The sequence below is a fragment of the Gopherus evgoodei genome, chromosome 1 (genome assembly GCF_007399415.2).
Source record: "Gopherus evgoodei ecotype Sinaloan lineage chromosome 1, rGopEvg1_v1.p, whole genome shotgun sequence".
Classification (NCBI taxonomy): Eukaryota; Metazoa; Chordata; order Testudines; family Testudinidae; genus Gopherus; species Gopherus evgoodei.
In genome coordinates, this window is record NC_044322.1 from 94499542 (window position 1) to 94516143 (window position 16602).

The 16602-nt window shown below is 42.3% G+C and overlaps 2 protein-coding genes across 7 annotated transcripts in view; one reads left to right on the forward strand and one right to left on the reverse strand.

Annotated features, from left to right (window-relative positions):
• The window catches only part of TGDS (TDP-glucose 4,6-dehydratase), a 31716-nt gene extending 18844 nt beyond the window's left edge, over positions 1 to 12872 (reverse strand). Inside the window, exons 1-4 of one of the 3 annotated variants that reach the window (XM_030567398.1) lie at positions 12739 to 12872; positions 7134 to 7200; positions 5495 to 5563; positions 2509 to 2599 (exon numbers count right to left, since the gene is read on the reverse strand). In XM_030567398.1, the coding sequence (XP_030423258.1) occupies positions 2509 to 2599; positions 5495 to 5563; positions 7134 to 7200; positions 12739 to 12824 (313 nt within the window). In that variant the 5' untranslated portion in view covers positions 12825 to 12872. Of the gene's footprint in view, positions 1 to 1211; positions 1351 to 2508; positions 2602 to 5494; positions 5564 to 7133; positions 7201 to 12738 lie in introns of those variants that run through there. The other 2 variants (XM_030567416.1, XM_030567407.1) reach the window with 2 other exon arrangements.
• Positions 12873 to 13370: 498 nt separating this feature from the next.
• GPR180 (G protein-coupled receptor 180) overlaps positions 13371 to 16602 on the forward strand; it is a 31346-nt gene continuing 28114 nt past the window's right edge. For all 4 annotated transcript variants that reach the window (XM_030567429.1, XM_030567438.1, XM_030567447.1 and 1 more), the window contains exon 1: positions 13371 to 13541. In XM_030567429.1, coding sequence (XP_030423289.1) covers positions 13400 to 13541 — 142 coding nt within the window. In that variant the 5' untranslated portion in view covers positions 13371 to 13399. The remainder of the gene's footprint in view (positions 13542 to 16602) is intronic.

Sequence of the window (16602 nt, forward strand, 5' to 3'; positions counted from 1 at the left end):
GGGCACATTAGCCTTTTTCCAGTCATCCGGGACCTCCCCCGATCACCATGAGTTTTCAGATATAACGGCCAATGGCTCTGCAATCACATTCGCCAACTCCTTTAGCATCCTTGGATGCAGTGCATCCGGCCCCATGGGATTGTGCTCGTCCAGCTTTTCTAAATAGTCCTGAACCACTTTTTTCTCCACAGAGGGCTGTTGACCTCGTCCCCATACTGTGCTGCCCAGTGCAGTAGTCTGGGAGCTGACTTTGTTCGTGAAGACAGAGACAAAAAAAGCATTGAGTACATTAGCAGTACCGTTGGAGATGAATTACTGTGCGGAGTGAAGGTAATGGCTGTCAAAAGGCATATGGAATTTACTATATTGATACCTTCTGTTGAATGTTAGTTCATAGTTGGGCACTTAAGTGTAGGGTTTTTTTAAATCCTTTGAGTCCTGCACTTTCCTGGATGTTTACATGACTCATCGATTTCAACGGCGATTGCACATATGTTTGTAAGAGAACAATTTGAACCTAAAAAGAAAAGAAGTGTAATGGCATACTACTCATCCAGCAGAGGGATGCAAAATCAATGATTGCCACCAGATGTTAGTAAGCTATATTTTGCACTCCTTTAGCTTAAGGATCAAACTTGTTTTTGAGACTTTGCAACATCTAGTTTCTGCTTGGAGCTTTTTTTTTTGGTTGCAAAGCTGTAAACCCCTGAAAATAGGTTTATAATGAAAATGCTGACAGACAGGGCTGGATAATGACATTTTGAGGCCCTAAGCTATGTCAAATGTAAGAGACCACCTACCATAAATTATTATATATATATATAAAAAAAATTTTCACAGGACACTGAATATATGAACATGAAAGCTTTATATATGCATATATACAAAGGCGAAGTTGTAAAATAGAATAATAATCTAACGAAAACATATGTCTTGCAATATGCCTGTTTGCATTATGAAATAGTTTCAAATTAACATATTTTCATTTATGATTTCTTAATTAGTAGATACGAAAACTTTATATCTACAGCAACACAAAAGCAGTTACACAGACCAGCTTACTTAATGGAAGCAGTACAACCTGCTGTATGTCTGTTTGCACATCACATTAATTTTAACACTTAAATTTAAAACGTTTTCCTTTGTGATTTTTGGAGAGCAAAGTCACTGATGATGTCCTCAAGTTACAGAGTTTGTCACTTTTGACGTACCATAATGCTTGGAGCAGATAGATGTCTGCCTAGAAAATGCTGCAAGAAAAGCTCTCTTCGTGTTCGCTTCTCTATCCGCTGTCTCCCCCAGGACCATTAATTAATCTTGAGTAAACACCTCGGACTCAGTGACAACAAGCTATATGCGTGAAAGAGAAAGAATTTACCAGAAAAGAGACTGGTAATCTCTAGACAGGCATTGAGAAAGTGAGAAAAATTAGCCTATATTCCAGCAAATATAATGAATATCATAGGCTATTAAAGCCTATAAATCAAATATGCACATAGTTTGAAATAACTTCCTCACCAAGTACTCAGAATATTTTGATAGGAAGTGAAGGAAGTATATATATATATACACACACACACACACACCTTCCTTCACTTCTCCCAAAACCCTCTATTTATCCTTTTGTCACCACTCTTGATATTTACTGCGAAGGTTCCTGAAACTGACAGAGGGAAGCCAACACAAATTTATCCTCAAGATCCATGCAATTCAAGTGCATAAAATGATCACCTGCAAATTCAATCATGTGAAGTATGGATAGTGCATAAAGCAGAAAGCGCCGTGCGCACTAACATACACAACAGTACGTATGTATAGATCAAAAGAAAAAGGAACACACTAACTCTTAAGAAAACTTAGAAAAACAGGAATGAAGCCACTACATGAAGGAGCGTCCTGGACATAAACAAAAGATGGCAGCCTTCCAGCTATTACCAGCCAAGGGGGATGCTAAACTAGAAGCAGCTGGCCAATGAAATGCTTCCTTAGGAGACGGAGACCAGACTTACTTGTAGAAAGAATAATTTTACAAGTGCAATTATCATTTTTTTTCCCCTCAGCCTGGCCTCTCACCTGTCAATAATGAACAATTAGTGAAGGGTAACAGGTAATAGAATAAGGGTATTTGTGTAGCCAGATGTGTATATTTTTGTCATATTTGAACTAAAGTGTCTATATTTAGAGAGACTCTTCTTTTTCCCATATCTCCTTTGTTTATCAACCGATTTTGATAAAATTTAAAATGGAGTTAGTTTTTTCTTTTTTAGAGGCCCCTCATATTGTGAGGCCCTAAACTGTAGCTTAGTTATCTTATGCCTTAATCCGGCCTTGCTGACAGACCCTGAGTCTTAACAGAGCTACTTGGTGTTGCTATAATAAATAGACAATTATGGTCCTTTAGTTTAATATGAAAGCGACAGGAATGAAAACAGCAACAACATGAATAGGTTAGTTGTTTCAAACAAAACACCTAGTAGATTTATTACAACGACATGCAACAATGCTCACCTACGTGGGTTTGTGCTGCAAAATGTAGTACTATATCAATTTTCTCAGTTTCAAAAAGGAGTTTTATAAAATGGGGTTCACAGATGTCACCCTAAGAGAGAAAAACAATTAGATTAAAAACAAAGATAGCAATCCAAGTCAGTTTTTAACAATGGGGTCTTGACTCTTAACTGTACCAAGTTTTATCTATAGTGTATAAACAGCAAGTAGTCTGTTTTGTTAATTTTATCCATGACTTTATGCAGGACTGCTTTCTACTGATTACTTGTATACTATCATGTCAGTCCAAATTTATTGAACAGCTTATTTTAAAAAACACAGTATACAAGAATCAAAAAGGGCTAAGCACTTACATACAAGTGGGACTACCTCAATGAGTAAATGCGGGGGAAGTACTCTTGTTGATACTTACAATAAACTATTACATAAAGTAAATTCCCAAATCATGTCCAAAAGTCATTCAGTTCCCTTAACACATTTTACAGCTAAAGAAATAAAATTCTGTGTAACCCTCATACTTGCAGTCAAACTAGCCATACTCTTAAAATAGCAGAAATGTTACTTTAAACATAAAAGGACCAGTTACTTTAACCTATTTATATAAATACTCATTAACTGAATAAAGTTCATATTAAAAAGTCACAATCACATGGAGGGTGGGGGGGTTCAAACTAACCACCACTCTGTCAGAATCTGTTAGTGATGATAGAGGAAGGATATTTTTAAATTCTAGAACTAGGTGCTGTCAATATTAAAATAGTTTTTAAATTACACAGAATAGTGAATTAGCAATGGCAAGAGCCACTGTAAGTTTATTAGAGAAAATTACATCTTTGAAATTATCTAATTAGTTTACTTTAGCACTTACACTCTGAAGTTAATATGCATTTTCACGAATTGAAACATGAACTATCACAGAAAGAGCAAGTGAAAAATACCCTCTGTCCTAAAACAATCTTCATGAAGCCAGAATTTTTAGGCTAAGCCACAGAGTCAAAAGTTCTGTTATTTGAAAGAATAAGAAAATCAGTTCATAGAAAATAAAGACTGCCCATAGGAAAAAGCAAGTAAAGTGTTCAAAGAGCAAGCAAAAGCACTGCTAACAACAAAAAAAAAGAATCACATATCCAATTTTTTAAAGTGATTCAAAAACTGCTTTCCTGTAGTTTATGCATTAATAGAAAACAAACTACAGTTACCTCTAAATATAAGGAAATAGAAATGTACTTCATGCTTTTCAAGCAAGACTCTCCAATGTATTCAGACTCATATTATTGATGTACATTACCCATTAAATATGGAGCTAAATTACCACCACTAGAAATTTAGGAAACATCTCCAATACTAGTACTCAAGCTACTTACGAGTTTTAGCTATACTGTACATCAGGGATCGGCAACCTCTGGCACACGGCTCACCAAGGTAAGTACCCTGGTGGGCCAGGTCAGTTTGTTTATCTGCCGCATCTGCAGGTTTGGCTGATTGCAGCTCCCACTGGCCACAGTTCACTGCTCCAGGCCAATGTGGGCTGCAGGGAGCAGCTGCCAACATATCCTTCGGCCCACACAGCTTCCTGCAGCCCCAATTGGCCTGTAGCGGCGACCCGCGGCCAGTGGAGCCGCAATCGACCGAATCTGCGGACCCAGCTTTTAAACAAATCAGCTCAGCCTGCCAGGATGCTTACCCTGGAGGGTCGTGGGCCAAAGGTTGCCGATCCCTGCTATACCTAAACCATAAAGATGTTATGAATAATTGTTGAATGAACAGCGACACCTAGTGGCTTTAAAAAAAATGGAAGATGAACTGAAGATCATTCTAGGATCTACTTCAGAGTTTTCAGAAGCAAGGCAACTAACTGGCTGGCAATAGTTCCAAATATATAACTATTTGGTTTAACTACACAGGCAAAAAAGTGTTAGTTTACCTTCGCTCAAAATGCTACACACCAAAAAACACACTAGGAAAATATTAGGTTGACATTTTCCCATTCCTTCACCTCAGAGATAAAACACACTAGTAAATGTTCTTTAAACACCATCAGCATTACTCAGTCTTTGCTACAGAAACCAACGTGTTTGCAAAAAGTCAATGAAGGATTTAAAATAATGTGTTTCTTACTGTACCTCTAGAGAAATACACCCTTCAGAGAGTCATCAACATTCCAGTAATTTTCAGTGGGGAATGCTGAACAATGCTAATACTCTTATAATTATACACAATTAGAACCTGCAGGCTTTTAGTTTTGGCCCTTGCAATGCATAGCACATAGTACTTGGTACAGCTATATACTTTGTAGTATGCTCTCATAATCTTAAAATATATAACCAGTCCATTTTTACATTAACATTCTGCACTTATACTAGGCTTCCCAGTTTCAGAAGCACCTTACAAACATCAACTAATTAAACCATGCAGCACCCTTGTGAGGTGTGTAATGAAGTATTATCTCCATTTTACAAACGAGGAAGCTGAGGCACGTAAGATTTAAATAGAACAATCCACCTCATCTGTCAGTGAAATGAAACTCTTTACCACACCAGTTTTTAAAAGAAGAGAGGACACCATCTAATCTAATTTTATCTAGAGCAGCATAACCCTAATGGTAGGGTCTCTCTATATATAGGAAAGTTAGGTATAAATTGGGAACCGCGGTTGGCCGAACCTGCCAATGCGGCAGGTAAACAAACTGGCCCAGCCCGCCAGGGGGCTTACTCTGGTGAGCCGCGTGCCAGAGGTTGCCGACCCCTGTTATAGACACTGTATCAGAAGTATGCAGTAATAAGCCATGTCGATACCTATAAATACATGGTCAAAAGTGGAAGTTATACAGTGTAACCAAAAGCAGAAGCTATAGTTCCATGAGAAGAAAAAGATGGAGATTCCCAAACCAGGTCTTAGTTCTGCAGAAGCCAAGATACAAAAGCCTGTCCAACCTCAGATTTTACAACCATAACTTGCTAGCTCGATACTAAAAAATCTGCCATACCTGGATAAACTTGTAGTTTTGCTTCTCAGAAATGGTTTCAAGATTCTTCAAGCTTGCGCAATAGTCCAGCTTAAGAAAAAAAAAACAGAATATTACTAAGACGATGAGTTTTCTTTAAGATTCTCTACTAGATCCTGCTTATTTACTAACTGAGCAAGTCTCTAATTAACAAGCTTGAGGAGAAGGTGCTAAAACTATTGTTTAAAATAGATCTGCAGGAAGGTCAACTTCTCTGTTTAAAAGGTGTATTATGTGCCATTACATGGTGATTGAAAAATCTAGCAATAATCAATTAAATAGAATCTTAGAATTCCTAGTCCCCTAGAATTGATCCATCTGCCCACACTTTGTTGACAACACAATTCTCTGATATCATTTGGCAGCCAAAACAGATGATTGTGAGATGGGAAAATAAAAATGAGAAACAGTTGAAGTCTTCCAAAACAGAGCCATTTTCATATGAAAGCTCTCTAATAAAGAGAGCGGAAGGAATGTATGAAAGTAAAATATTAAATTTTGGCAGAGGAAACATTTGAAAGTGATCCTCTTTTTAAAATTCCCAGACTCATTAACATTGTAGACCTTGATTCTAAAAATACACATATGATTAAGCATTTACTTCAGTGATATTACTCACATGAGTAAAGTTAAGTTTCTGTAGCAGTATTTTCAGGACTGGGCCAGACTTTGCTATGACACATGCTATTGTGGTTGGTTATATTATGGAAGTGCAGAAGAGTTTGTTGTGAAGGTGAAGCGTCTTTGAAAGCTTTGCCCTGAAAATTACCTTACCTGGAGGTTTTCAGTGATTGTGTTTAATGGGATCTGCAGTTGAGCAATCTTTACTCTAATCCAATAGCTTGCAACTTCCCATCCAATAGCTTGCAACTTCCCAGAATACTGTTTCCCTTTCAGGAGTCTGATCTGTCTTGCATACCCCCAATTTACACCTCACTTAAAAACAACTTGCTTACAAAATCAGACATAAAAATACAAGTGTCATAGCACACTATTACTGAAAAATTGCTTACTTTCTCATTGTTACCATAAATTTATAAAATAAATCAATTTCTACATAATGCCTAATTGAGAACCTCTGTCTAATGAAATAAGTCACCTGGGGTAGAAGTTTCAAACCCACTGTAGAAAGCATGACATGGCTGAGAAGCAGATTTGAAACTCATGGCTACTCCAAATAAAAATACTTCATTTGATCAGAGTTAAGGTACAGTATGTGAAACAAACATGTTAGCAGAATTGAGGGGGGCTCTGAGAACTGGGCTTTAGATCAGGCCCTAAATTAGCACATAAAACATGCCAACTCTGAATTTTAAGTAATTCAAGGTCTAATGTAAAACTTTCCACCTCAAGCAAACTTTCATCATATTGTATATTAACGGATTCATATTACACTTTTACCCCATTATAACACCACCCGATATAACACGAATTTGCATATAACGCGGTAAAGCAGCGCTCCAGGTGGGCTGGGCTGCGCGCTCCAGCAGATCAAATCAAGTTCGATATAATGTGATTTTAGCTATAACACAGTAAGATTTTTTGGCTCCCCAGGGCAGCGTTATATCGAGGTAGAGGTGTATTTCACATTTCTTTAGAGAGAAAAAACACAAAAACTTACCTTATCTAGATTGATAATCAGATAGTTTGGATAGTTTTCTACAAGAGACACAACCACATGTGATGCACTGCAGGTTTAAAAAAAGAATAATCCTGTTTTAAATGATGATTACATAGATAACTTTAGGATACCAGATCCCTAGAGACAAAACCCTAATTGACACAAAAACACACTGATTTTTAAAAATTTGCTAATGTTGCTTTTTGTTACCCTTTTAATAAGCATGTAATGCTAGTGAATAAAAGCTAGAGAAATAATTTTATTGTATAATTAAAGTTTTGTTGTTCTAGCCACTCCCCCCCAAAAATCAGTAAGATCTCATTTGTTCAAATGTCATAGTTTCTAATAAACTGTATAACCTACATATCAGCATATCTTTGGCCTCAATTCTTCATATACTTACACATGGCTTTAAAATTTATAGGTGTGTAGTTCCACTGCATAGAGTTAAGCACATGACTGTTTGTAAGATTAGCATCTGTGTAACCTTAAACATTTTTTTAAGAGCTGCAATACCAATAGTCTCAATGATCTGTGCTTCAATACTGAGCCGTGGGGTCTGCTCATATATCAACGTGGTTCTGTCCATACATTACATTAGTTTCTACACCTAAGCACATTCCAGAATTTATTTTTGTCAATTTCTATCTGCACCTTAATTGACCAATTAAGGTAGAGAGAGAAAAGTATAACACATGGAGCCCATGCATTTGGTTAGCAAACCTAGGAGCTGCAGACACTTCTGGGAAAAGGGGAAAATGGAGGGAGGGGGGCCACAAAGAGCACCGACATGGGGAGAAGAGGGAAATGGGCACCTTGCATACCATTTCTCCCCCCAAGCTCGCTGTGGACCATCCTCACATCCCCTCTATTTCAGGGACTCTTGCCAACTCTGCTCACCCACCCCTCATCAAGGGGCTTTGTATGCTACTCCCATATCCCCCTCCACCATACTATTGTCCTCCATTCTCTCTCCAAGCCAGGGGCCCGTGTGCCCCTCCTTGCCCTATGTGCTCACATTACAGTACTCCATTCTCCACCCAATCCCCTTTACCAGGAGGTCCATGTGCCTCCCATTCTTTCCATACAGGGGTCCCTCGTTCTCTTTGCCATGCCCTTTCTTCCCCATGGCTCTCCACCATTCTTATTTCTTTTGTTTCTGTCCTAGAAATAAGTCACTGAGGTTGTCAACACTTTTAAACTATTAGGACGACGAGCAGAACTGAGATGAGGTATATTATGCTGGAAGGTGTTCGTGGCTTTGATTAACCAGTTCTTTGATCTCTGTTGTAACTAAAACTTCAGGAATGGAGTTGTTCATAACTCAAATGTTCATAACTGAACAAACACCATAGTGTTATTTCAAAAGTTTACAACTGAACCTTAATGACTTAATACAAATTTGAAACTTTACTATGCAAAATAAAAAAGCTGCTTTTATCCATCTTAATTTAAATGAAACAAGTACTGATGCAGTTTCCTTACCTTGTCCAATTTTTTTAAACTTTCCTTTTTTCAAATAATTTATGTTTAACATAGTACTGTACTGCATTTCCTTTTTTTCCTGTCTCTGCTGCTGCCTGATTGTATACTTCTGGTTCCAAATGAGCTGTGTGCTTGGCCAATCAGTTTTAACACTGAACTGTAAACACTGTATTGAAATTGACAATTTTGCTATCCAGACACAAGGAGTGCTTACGTGTCCTCCATTTCTCCCTTCCAATTTTCTGATTTTCACCAAAAAGCAAAGGATTCTGCCCATTGATACTTAAAAATTCCTTGAAATTTTGGAATTGATTGACTACAGCATTTTAAAGTATCACACATGTGACAGGCTGGAACTTACTACCTCCTAAGAGCCCTGTGTACCAATGTTCAAGACCCAGGGTCCCTGGCGCACAGTCCTTACTCACGTTTGCAGGGAAATGATGAGAAATAAACTCCACTTCCTCTCTTTTATGAGGCAAGATTAAAAAGACAGGGACTTTTAAGTTTGGAAGACATAAGTAAGGAGGGGATACAATAGAGGTCTATAAAATCATGACTGGTGCCAAGAAAGTGAATAAGGAAGCGTTATTTCCTCCTTCACATAAGGAATACGTTTAAAACAAACAAAATGAAGTTCTTCACATAACACATAGTCAACCTGTGGAACTTGTTGCCAGGAGATGTTGTGATTGCCAAAATTATAACTGAGTTCAAAACAGAATTAGATAAATTCATGGAGGATAGGTTCATCAATGGCTATTAGTCAAGACAGTCAGAGATACAACCCATGCCCGAGATGTCCCTAAGCCTCTGAATGCTAGAAGCTGGGAGTGGATGACAGCTAATGGATCATTTAGTAATTGCCCTGTTCTGTTCATTCTCTCTGAAACATCTAATATTGGCCACTACCAGAAGAAAATATACTGGGCTAGATGGACTATTGATTTGACCCAGTATGGCCACTCCTATACACAAAGAAACAGAGAAATGTCCCAGAATGTATCTTGCTCTGCTCGGCCAATCAGCTTAGCTTTACAGATGTAAAACACTGTGAGAATGCACATTCTCAAATTAATAAAAACCTGTTCTTACATTGCTTCAGCTGAAGTCAGTCAGGAAAAGGTTTAAGCTCAATCAGTATAAACTAGTCTTTTGCCCTGCTTTAACCAATCAATTTTCAAACCAATTTAAGTTTTCCTGATGCAAATGCTGTATTTAAGACAATGTTTTTTTTGTTTCTTTCTTTCTTTTTAAAAAAAGGAATAAAGAAAAAAATCCTAGATATTTCCCTTGTCTATACTAGGCTTTGCCAGTACATCTCTACCGGCAAACCCTTCTAGTGTACACTCCACCTTCCCCAACAACATTTTTGCCAGTATAACTGCATCTACATTAGGGTCTTTGAATTGTTATGTAGTTTTGAGGAGTGATACCCCTCCTCCCAGTTGAGACTGACATAGCTATGCCAGCAAAACTTTTTAAGCGTAGACCACATATCAGTCTTCCACAGACAGCTAACTTGACGTATCTCCGATGTTCATTATATGCTAACTTGCATGCGAGTGAGAAATATTTAATTTATAAGATTATTAGTATAAACCGGGGTCGGCAACCTCTGGTATGCGGCTCACCGGGTAAGCACCCTGGCGGGCCAGGTCAGTTTGTTTACCTGCCGCGTCAACAGGTTCAGTAGACCGCGGCTCCCACCAGCTGTGGTTCACTGTCCCAGGCCAATGGGCGCTGCGGGAAGCGCCAAGGGATGTGCTGGCCGTGGCGTCCTGCCTCGGCCTGGGATAGCGAACCACGGCTAGTGAGAGCTGCTGTACGCCAAACCTGCCGATGCGGCAGATAAACAAACTGGCCTGGCCCGCCAGGGTGCTAACCCCTGATATAAACTGTTGTCCCTTCAACCTGGTAAAGAAAGCAAAATTCAGCTTTTGCCATAAAGGGCCACTGAACTGAACAGATAACTACTTCTGTCTGAAATTGTTTGCTTACTGCTGATAATTAAAGCTAAGATTATGTCACGCAAGATCACAGAAGTCATGGATTCCATGACTTCCAGAGACCTCTGTGATATTTTCCACTTCAGCCCTGGGTGCGACAACCCCGAAACTCCAAGCCGCAGCAAGGGGCAATCCCAGAGCTATGAGCCACCATGGGCAGCAGGTGCTAGACAATCCTCCCTGCCCCCACAGCAGGGTTTAGGCAAGCATCGTTAGCCCCGTTGTGTCATAGTTATTTTTAGTAAAAGTCAGGGACAGATCACAGGACTCTGTGAATTTTTGTTTATTACCTGTGACCTGTCCCTGATTTTTACTAAACAGTGACAAAATCTTAGCCTTACGGATAACATCCAGGAGCACTATAATAAAAAGGTGGTGGAAGTTTCCCACCTACCATTTACTTACTGCATTTGACATGCTATTTCTCTATATCCCCTGTATTGCCACTGCAGCCCATTTCTGCACAGCTATCTGCCAGGGCAGAGCTGCCAGTTTCCAGGGTCAGGGTTATCACCAACTCTGCCTCTTTGCAAAAGTCTTTCAAACAGCAACCAGCAAAAGAAAGACAACTCTGGGCATGGGAACATGCGGAAGCTGGCGCGGTGACTCAGCGGCACACACAGTCTCTGAAGCAGTGCTGTAACAAGGGTGAGGTGAGTGAGGCACTTGCCTTGGGCGCACAAAGTTGAGGGGCACAGAAAAATATGACATGAGCGTGTTTTTCTGCAGACACAACAACCGTCATTTGAGTAATCAAGTTCTAATATTCCCAGTGAGCACACCCTTATTATATATTAGGACTTCTCGAATTTGCTTAAGACCCACCAAACGGTGAGCACCTTTGTTTATCATTCCTTATGCAGATCACATATTGGGAATCTGTGATCTCTATAATATATTAATTTTGTTTACTGCCTCAGAAATGTCATCAGAGATTCAGAGTTTTAAACATCAGGCGTTAGCATTGTTTCCAAACGTTTCATGTACAACTACTTTGGACCTTTTCCAGTTAATTCATGAATATAATTTGGCCAAATCTTATCCACATTTAGAAATTGCATTAAGAATATTTCTCTGCTTGTAACTGTGGATTCTTGTGAAAGAAGCTTCGGTAAGTTCAAATTAATTAAAAACTACCTTCCAGCAACCATGGGTCAGGAGAGATTAACAAATAAGTCCATCTTGTCAATATAACATGAAGTAACAAACAACATTAATTTTGATGCAATTATCAATGAATTTGCCTCATTAAAAGCGTGAAGAGTACAATTTTGAAAAATTGTTAATCATATCTGATATGGTTCTACAGCTAAATTTTACTTGTGACTATTTAAATAGTATGTTACGTGCACTATGATGCATTTCTTATATGTATTAGTTGATTTTCTATGCGGAACTTATGATTAAAATAAATAAACGTTCTATTATCATTATTCTTCTTGCTTACGGTATTTTTCTTTTCCTTTTGTTTTTTGTTTTTTTACAAAGTAACTACTATGAAATTATATGGAGGAGGGAGGGCGCAATTTTATATTCTTGCCTCCGCACAAAAATAACTACCTATGGTTCTGCTCTGAAGCGGCTTTTAGCGTTGTGCTGGTGCTAACCGCCCCAGTGTGCGGTTACCTGCCCCCCGTCAATATGGGACTCCGGCTCTCCGGGCAGGAGCAGGCAAGGGAAGAACCCTCACCCCCCACTGTCCCGGGGGGGCAGGGGCTGCGCTCGCATCGCACCCGCCCCCCTGCTCCAGCCAAGCGGGCCTCCAGACAGCCGCACACACACCGAGGGGGCCCCCAGCCGCTGCAAGGGGATCAGGGTCGGCAGCCGGGTGCCACCTTGGCCCAGCCCCGGGAGGCGGAGTCAGGAGTGCGGATGGCAGCGGCGGGACAGCGGGAGGGAGACTCACCCCGCCCCCCTCCCAAATAGAGTGACCACATGAGAAGAACAAAATATCAGGACACGTGGGGGGGGGGGAGACACTGACGGAGCAAAAAACAAACCATCAGGGAGAAGCGCGAAACGCCGGGACAAACTGCGCCGCCCGCACATCGGTCGGGACGCGGCACAAGCGCCTGGATCTCGGGACCCTTCCCCCAAGCGCCGCTACTCACATGAACCCGGCGCCGCCCGTCACCAGGAGCCGCTTGGCAAAGCCCGAAGCCGCCACAGCAGCCCCAGGACCCCCAGCGCCCGACATCACCCGCGCTTTACGTCACTACAGCTGCTCGCCGCCTGCCGTCACTTCCCGGCGTTGTGCCTCATCGCCCCCCCCCGTTTTCCGCCAGTGCGCATGGGCGAAGCGGTGCCTCCGTCCTCGCGCGTGCACAGCGACACCCCCTGCTACTGCCCTCGTCCGCGTTCACGCCGGGAGCGCGGGGCTGAGCGGGGTGCGCTGGCGGCGGCGCGGGTCCCTGGATTGGGCAGGGGCAGGGCCGCAGCAGAGGGCGGGCGGGCGGACGCTGTAGAGGGTCCCCTGAAACGTGCCCACCCTCACCCGCTCCCTCCATGGCAGCCGTAAAATACGGTTTCACGACATTTGGCTGCTGTATAGCCAAGCTAAGCACCGGACACGTAGCGGCCTGGCAGCGAGCCAAGCCTCGAGCTTTCGCTGCAGGAGGGCGGGGAATAACACTGGGGAGGCGGGGCAGGCGTTGGCTCCGCCCCGTAGCTCGTTCTCTGTTCCTATTGGTTCTCCCTCCGCCGGTTCCAGCTGTGCACGGGGGGGCTGTCACGTGATACTGAGCGGGCCGGGGGCCCGTGCCGCTGCCGGGGATGGGGCGACTGCTGTGGCTGCTCTGCGTGGCCGTGGGCAGCAGCCGCTGGTGGCTGCGGGGCGCCCAGGGGAAGACGCTGCGGGGCCGCTTCCCTAGCGCGGGGGGCGGAGCGCGGCCGGCGGCGCGGTTCCAGTTCCACGGTAGGTGCCCACCGCGGGCGGCCCCCACGTCGCTCCGGGCGCGGGTGGGAGCCGGCGACTCCAGCCCGTGGGGGCCTCGGGACCCGTTTGCAGCGTGAGACCCCGCCCCGTCACTGCAGCTAGGCTGGGTGGCGCGCCGAGCCCAGGGCTGCCCGCGGGTGGAGCCGGGCGCACACGCGTGCCCGGAGCCTGCCGACAGCCGGAGGGGCCCTGCACCGGGTTTGGAAGGGAGACTGGGGCATGTCCGCGCTATAGTGGCTGCAGCCCGAGGGGTGGGCGCTCCCCACAGCCGGGGAAGGTGGGTTCCATCGGTGTAGTTAATCCCCAGCCCCCTCCCTTGAGAGGCAGCAGGTGGATCAAAGGAAATATTCTTCCATTGACCAGCCTGTGTTGACAGTGTGGGTTAAGTCGCGGTAACTATGTAGCACAGGGCATGACATTTTTAATAGCCCTGAGCATTGTAGCTAGAGATCAACCTAAGTTTTAGGTAAAGACTCAGACCTGTCTACACTGTAAATAAAAACTTGCTGACTCGAGCTTGCTGGATTTGGGCTAAGGAACTGTTTAATTGCAGTATAGATGTTTGGGCTTGGGGGTTGGCTACACTCACACTTTACAGCGCTGCAACTGGGGTGTGAAAAAACACCCCCCTGAGCGCTGCAAGATACAGCGCTGTAAAGCGTCAGTGTAATCAGGACAGCAGCTCCCAGCGCTGCACGCTACACCCGTAAGGAATGTGGTTTACATGCAGCGCTGGGAGAGCTCTCTCCCAGCGCTGCCGCTCTGACTACACTCACACTTCAAAGTGCTGCCGCTGCAGCCATTTGAAATTCCAAATGTAGCCATTGGACTGCAGCCGGAACTCTGGGATCCTCCCACCTTGCAGGTCCTAGAGCCTGAGCCCAAATGTCTACACCACAGTTAAACAGCCCTTTAGTCTGTAAACCTGGTGAGTTGGCAAGAGTTTTTGATGTCAGTGTACCCATTCCTGAAGAGGCCTTTCAGCAATCCCAAACCATCTAGTTTGCCTCTACCGGTGCCCAAATATCCTAATAGATTATATAGTGATGAAAGTACATTAAGAACTAGATACTGTTATCGGTCTGTCTCAGTGACTTTGCACAGGAGATCACTATCAAGATCCATTTTACAGATGGGGAAAGTGGGATGCACAGAGGGGTAGCAACTTGTCCAAAGCCACATAGCAAGCCAGTGGCAGAGCCAAGAGCTTTATGAGGTTGGCTATAAAAGAGTTGCCATGTAATAATACTTTAAAAAAATAAAAAGTAGTAGTATCTTGAGGGGATTTTGCATTATGTTTGCTTAATTTTAATAATAACTCAGATTATATGTTAAATCGCTAAATAGTAACTAGAATGATGCTCAGTACTCTGCGTTCCTCAATCAGAAAGTTTCAAGGAACCTTGTAGCTTTCTCCACTTCCTATAAGTACATGCCCTTAACATGTCAGGATGTTTGCAGAAGATGCATTTTCTGGGAAACACCTCTATACAGGTTGTCAGTTAATAATAATAATAATGTTATAAAACAATTTGTATGTCTTTTATTCAGACACATGTTTATGAAAGGTCTAATTATGCAGATGAAGAAGTATTAGCCTGTACCATAGACATGCATAGTGCTTTTCGGACATCTAAGACATTGTCTCTGTCACCAAGTTCATACCATCTGAGACCTCTGTCCTGCAACTGATTCTATATGGTGAACCCCTGCTCCTATGTGGAGCCCCATTGAATTCAATGGGAGTCCACTTGCTCAGAGCCGGTTGCTGGATTAGTGCCTTAATTAGATACGAGTGTGAGAGATAATAAATATACAAAAGGTGGAGAAGAGGTGGGAGTCTTTAGAGTTTAAAAGCAAAACAATGCTGACATAATTTATATCTTCGCCTATTGTATTGACTTACTCTGACTAGAATTCTCAATTCTATGAATTTTTTCTTTTAAGAATAGTGTATGTGTATTGTATTTAATGTAAAGACCATATGCTGGTGCGGAATAAATGGATTTATTGGCATGAGTTGGGGATTTCTGATTTATTCACAAGTGATGAATTATTGAGTGATGCAAGTTATCCTCAAATAAAACTTTTTCACTAGGTCATATATTTGCCAGGTATGTCTACACACACCCCATGTTACTGACTAACTTCTAGAAGTTCTTAAAAAAAAAAAATTGGTGCTGTCTTGTATTCCTCCATCTTATATTTAAGTATCTTAGTTCTCATCAGTTCTACTTTACAGCAGATGATAAAGTAATTGTGATTTTAAAGGTTAGTATGTCAAGCCCTTCCAGTTTTAGAATCAAGTGCTACATTCCATAGGGAAGACTGGAATCTGTTCTTTCTAGCCCAAAGGATCTTTAACCAGTCACTGGTGCAAATCTGAATAGAACAATTCCTGGACCTTGGACAGATGTAAATTGAGAGGAAAGGGGGAGACAACTATCTGGAAGGCTTTTTTTTTTTTTTTTTAGTTGTTTAAAGTACAGTTATAACATAAATGTATGTTTATGTTAGGCCAAAATTAGGATTTTGTGCAAGTTGAGATCATAAGAATGGTGTTCAATGGAGAGTAGTTGGTTGGGCTTGCAAAGGTTTTGTATTCAATTAGGCAGCCAGTCTCTCTGTCTAATGTAATAACTTTCAAACACCACATGCAATCAGTTCCAAAATTTCAGGGAATGTTCTAGGCATCAATGGCCATTACTCCCTCCAATTTCCCTGCCAGCTCTTTAGCACAGCCACCACCTCAGACACCTCTGCGGTTGGCAGTAGAACAAACAAGTTGATGGCACCCTTTAACACCTTCCAGCATAACAGTACTCCATTTTGTCTCTGCCAATCCTCCCAGGAGAGTGCAACATGTTGACACCCTGGATAACTTAGCACTCAGAAAGAAGAGTTGGAGGGAGGGGCCAGAGATGCATGCACACAGCCTCTGGTGTGGGAAGGGGAATGGGGGGTTACAGAGAGTCTCTTCCTGTGAGGGGTATGGAGGGCATGGGGAAGTGGAACTTGCGGTGCACTCAGAGCTGCTGAG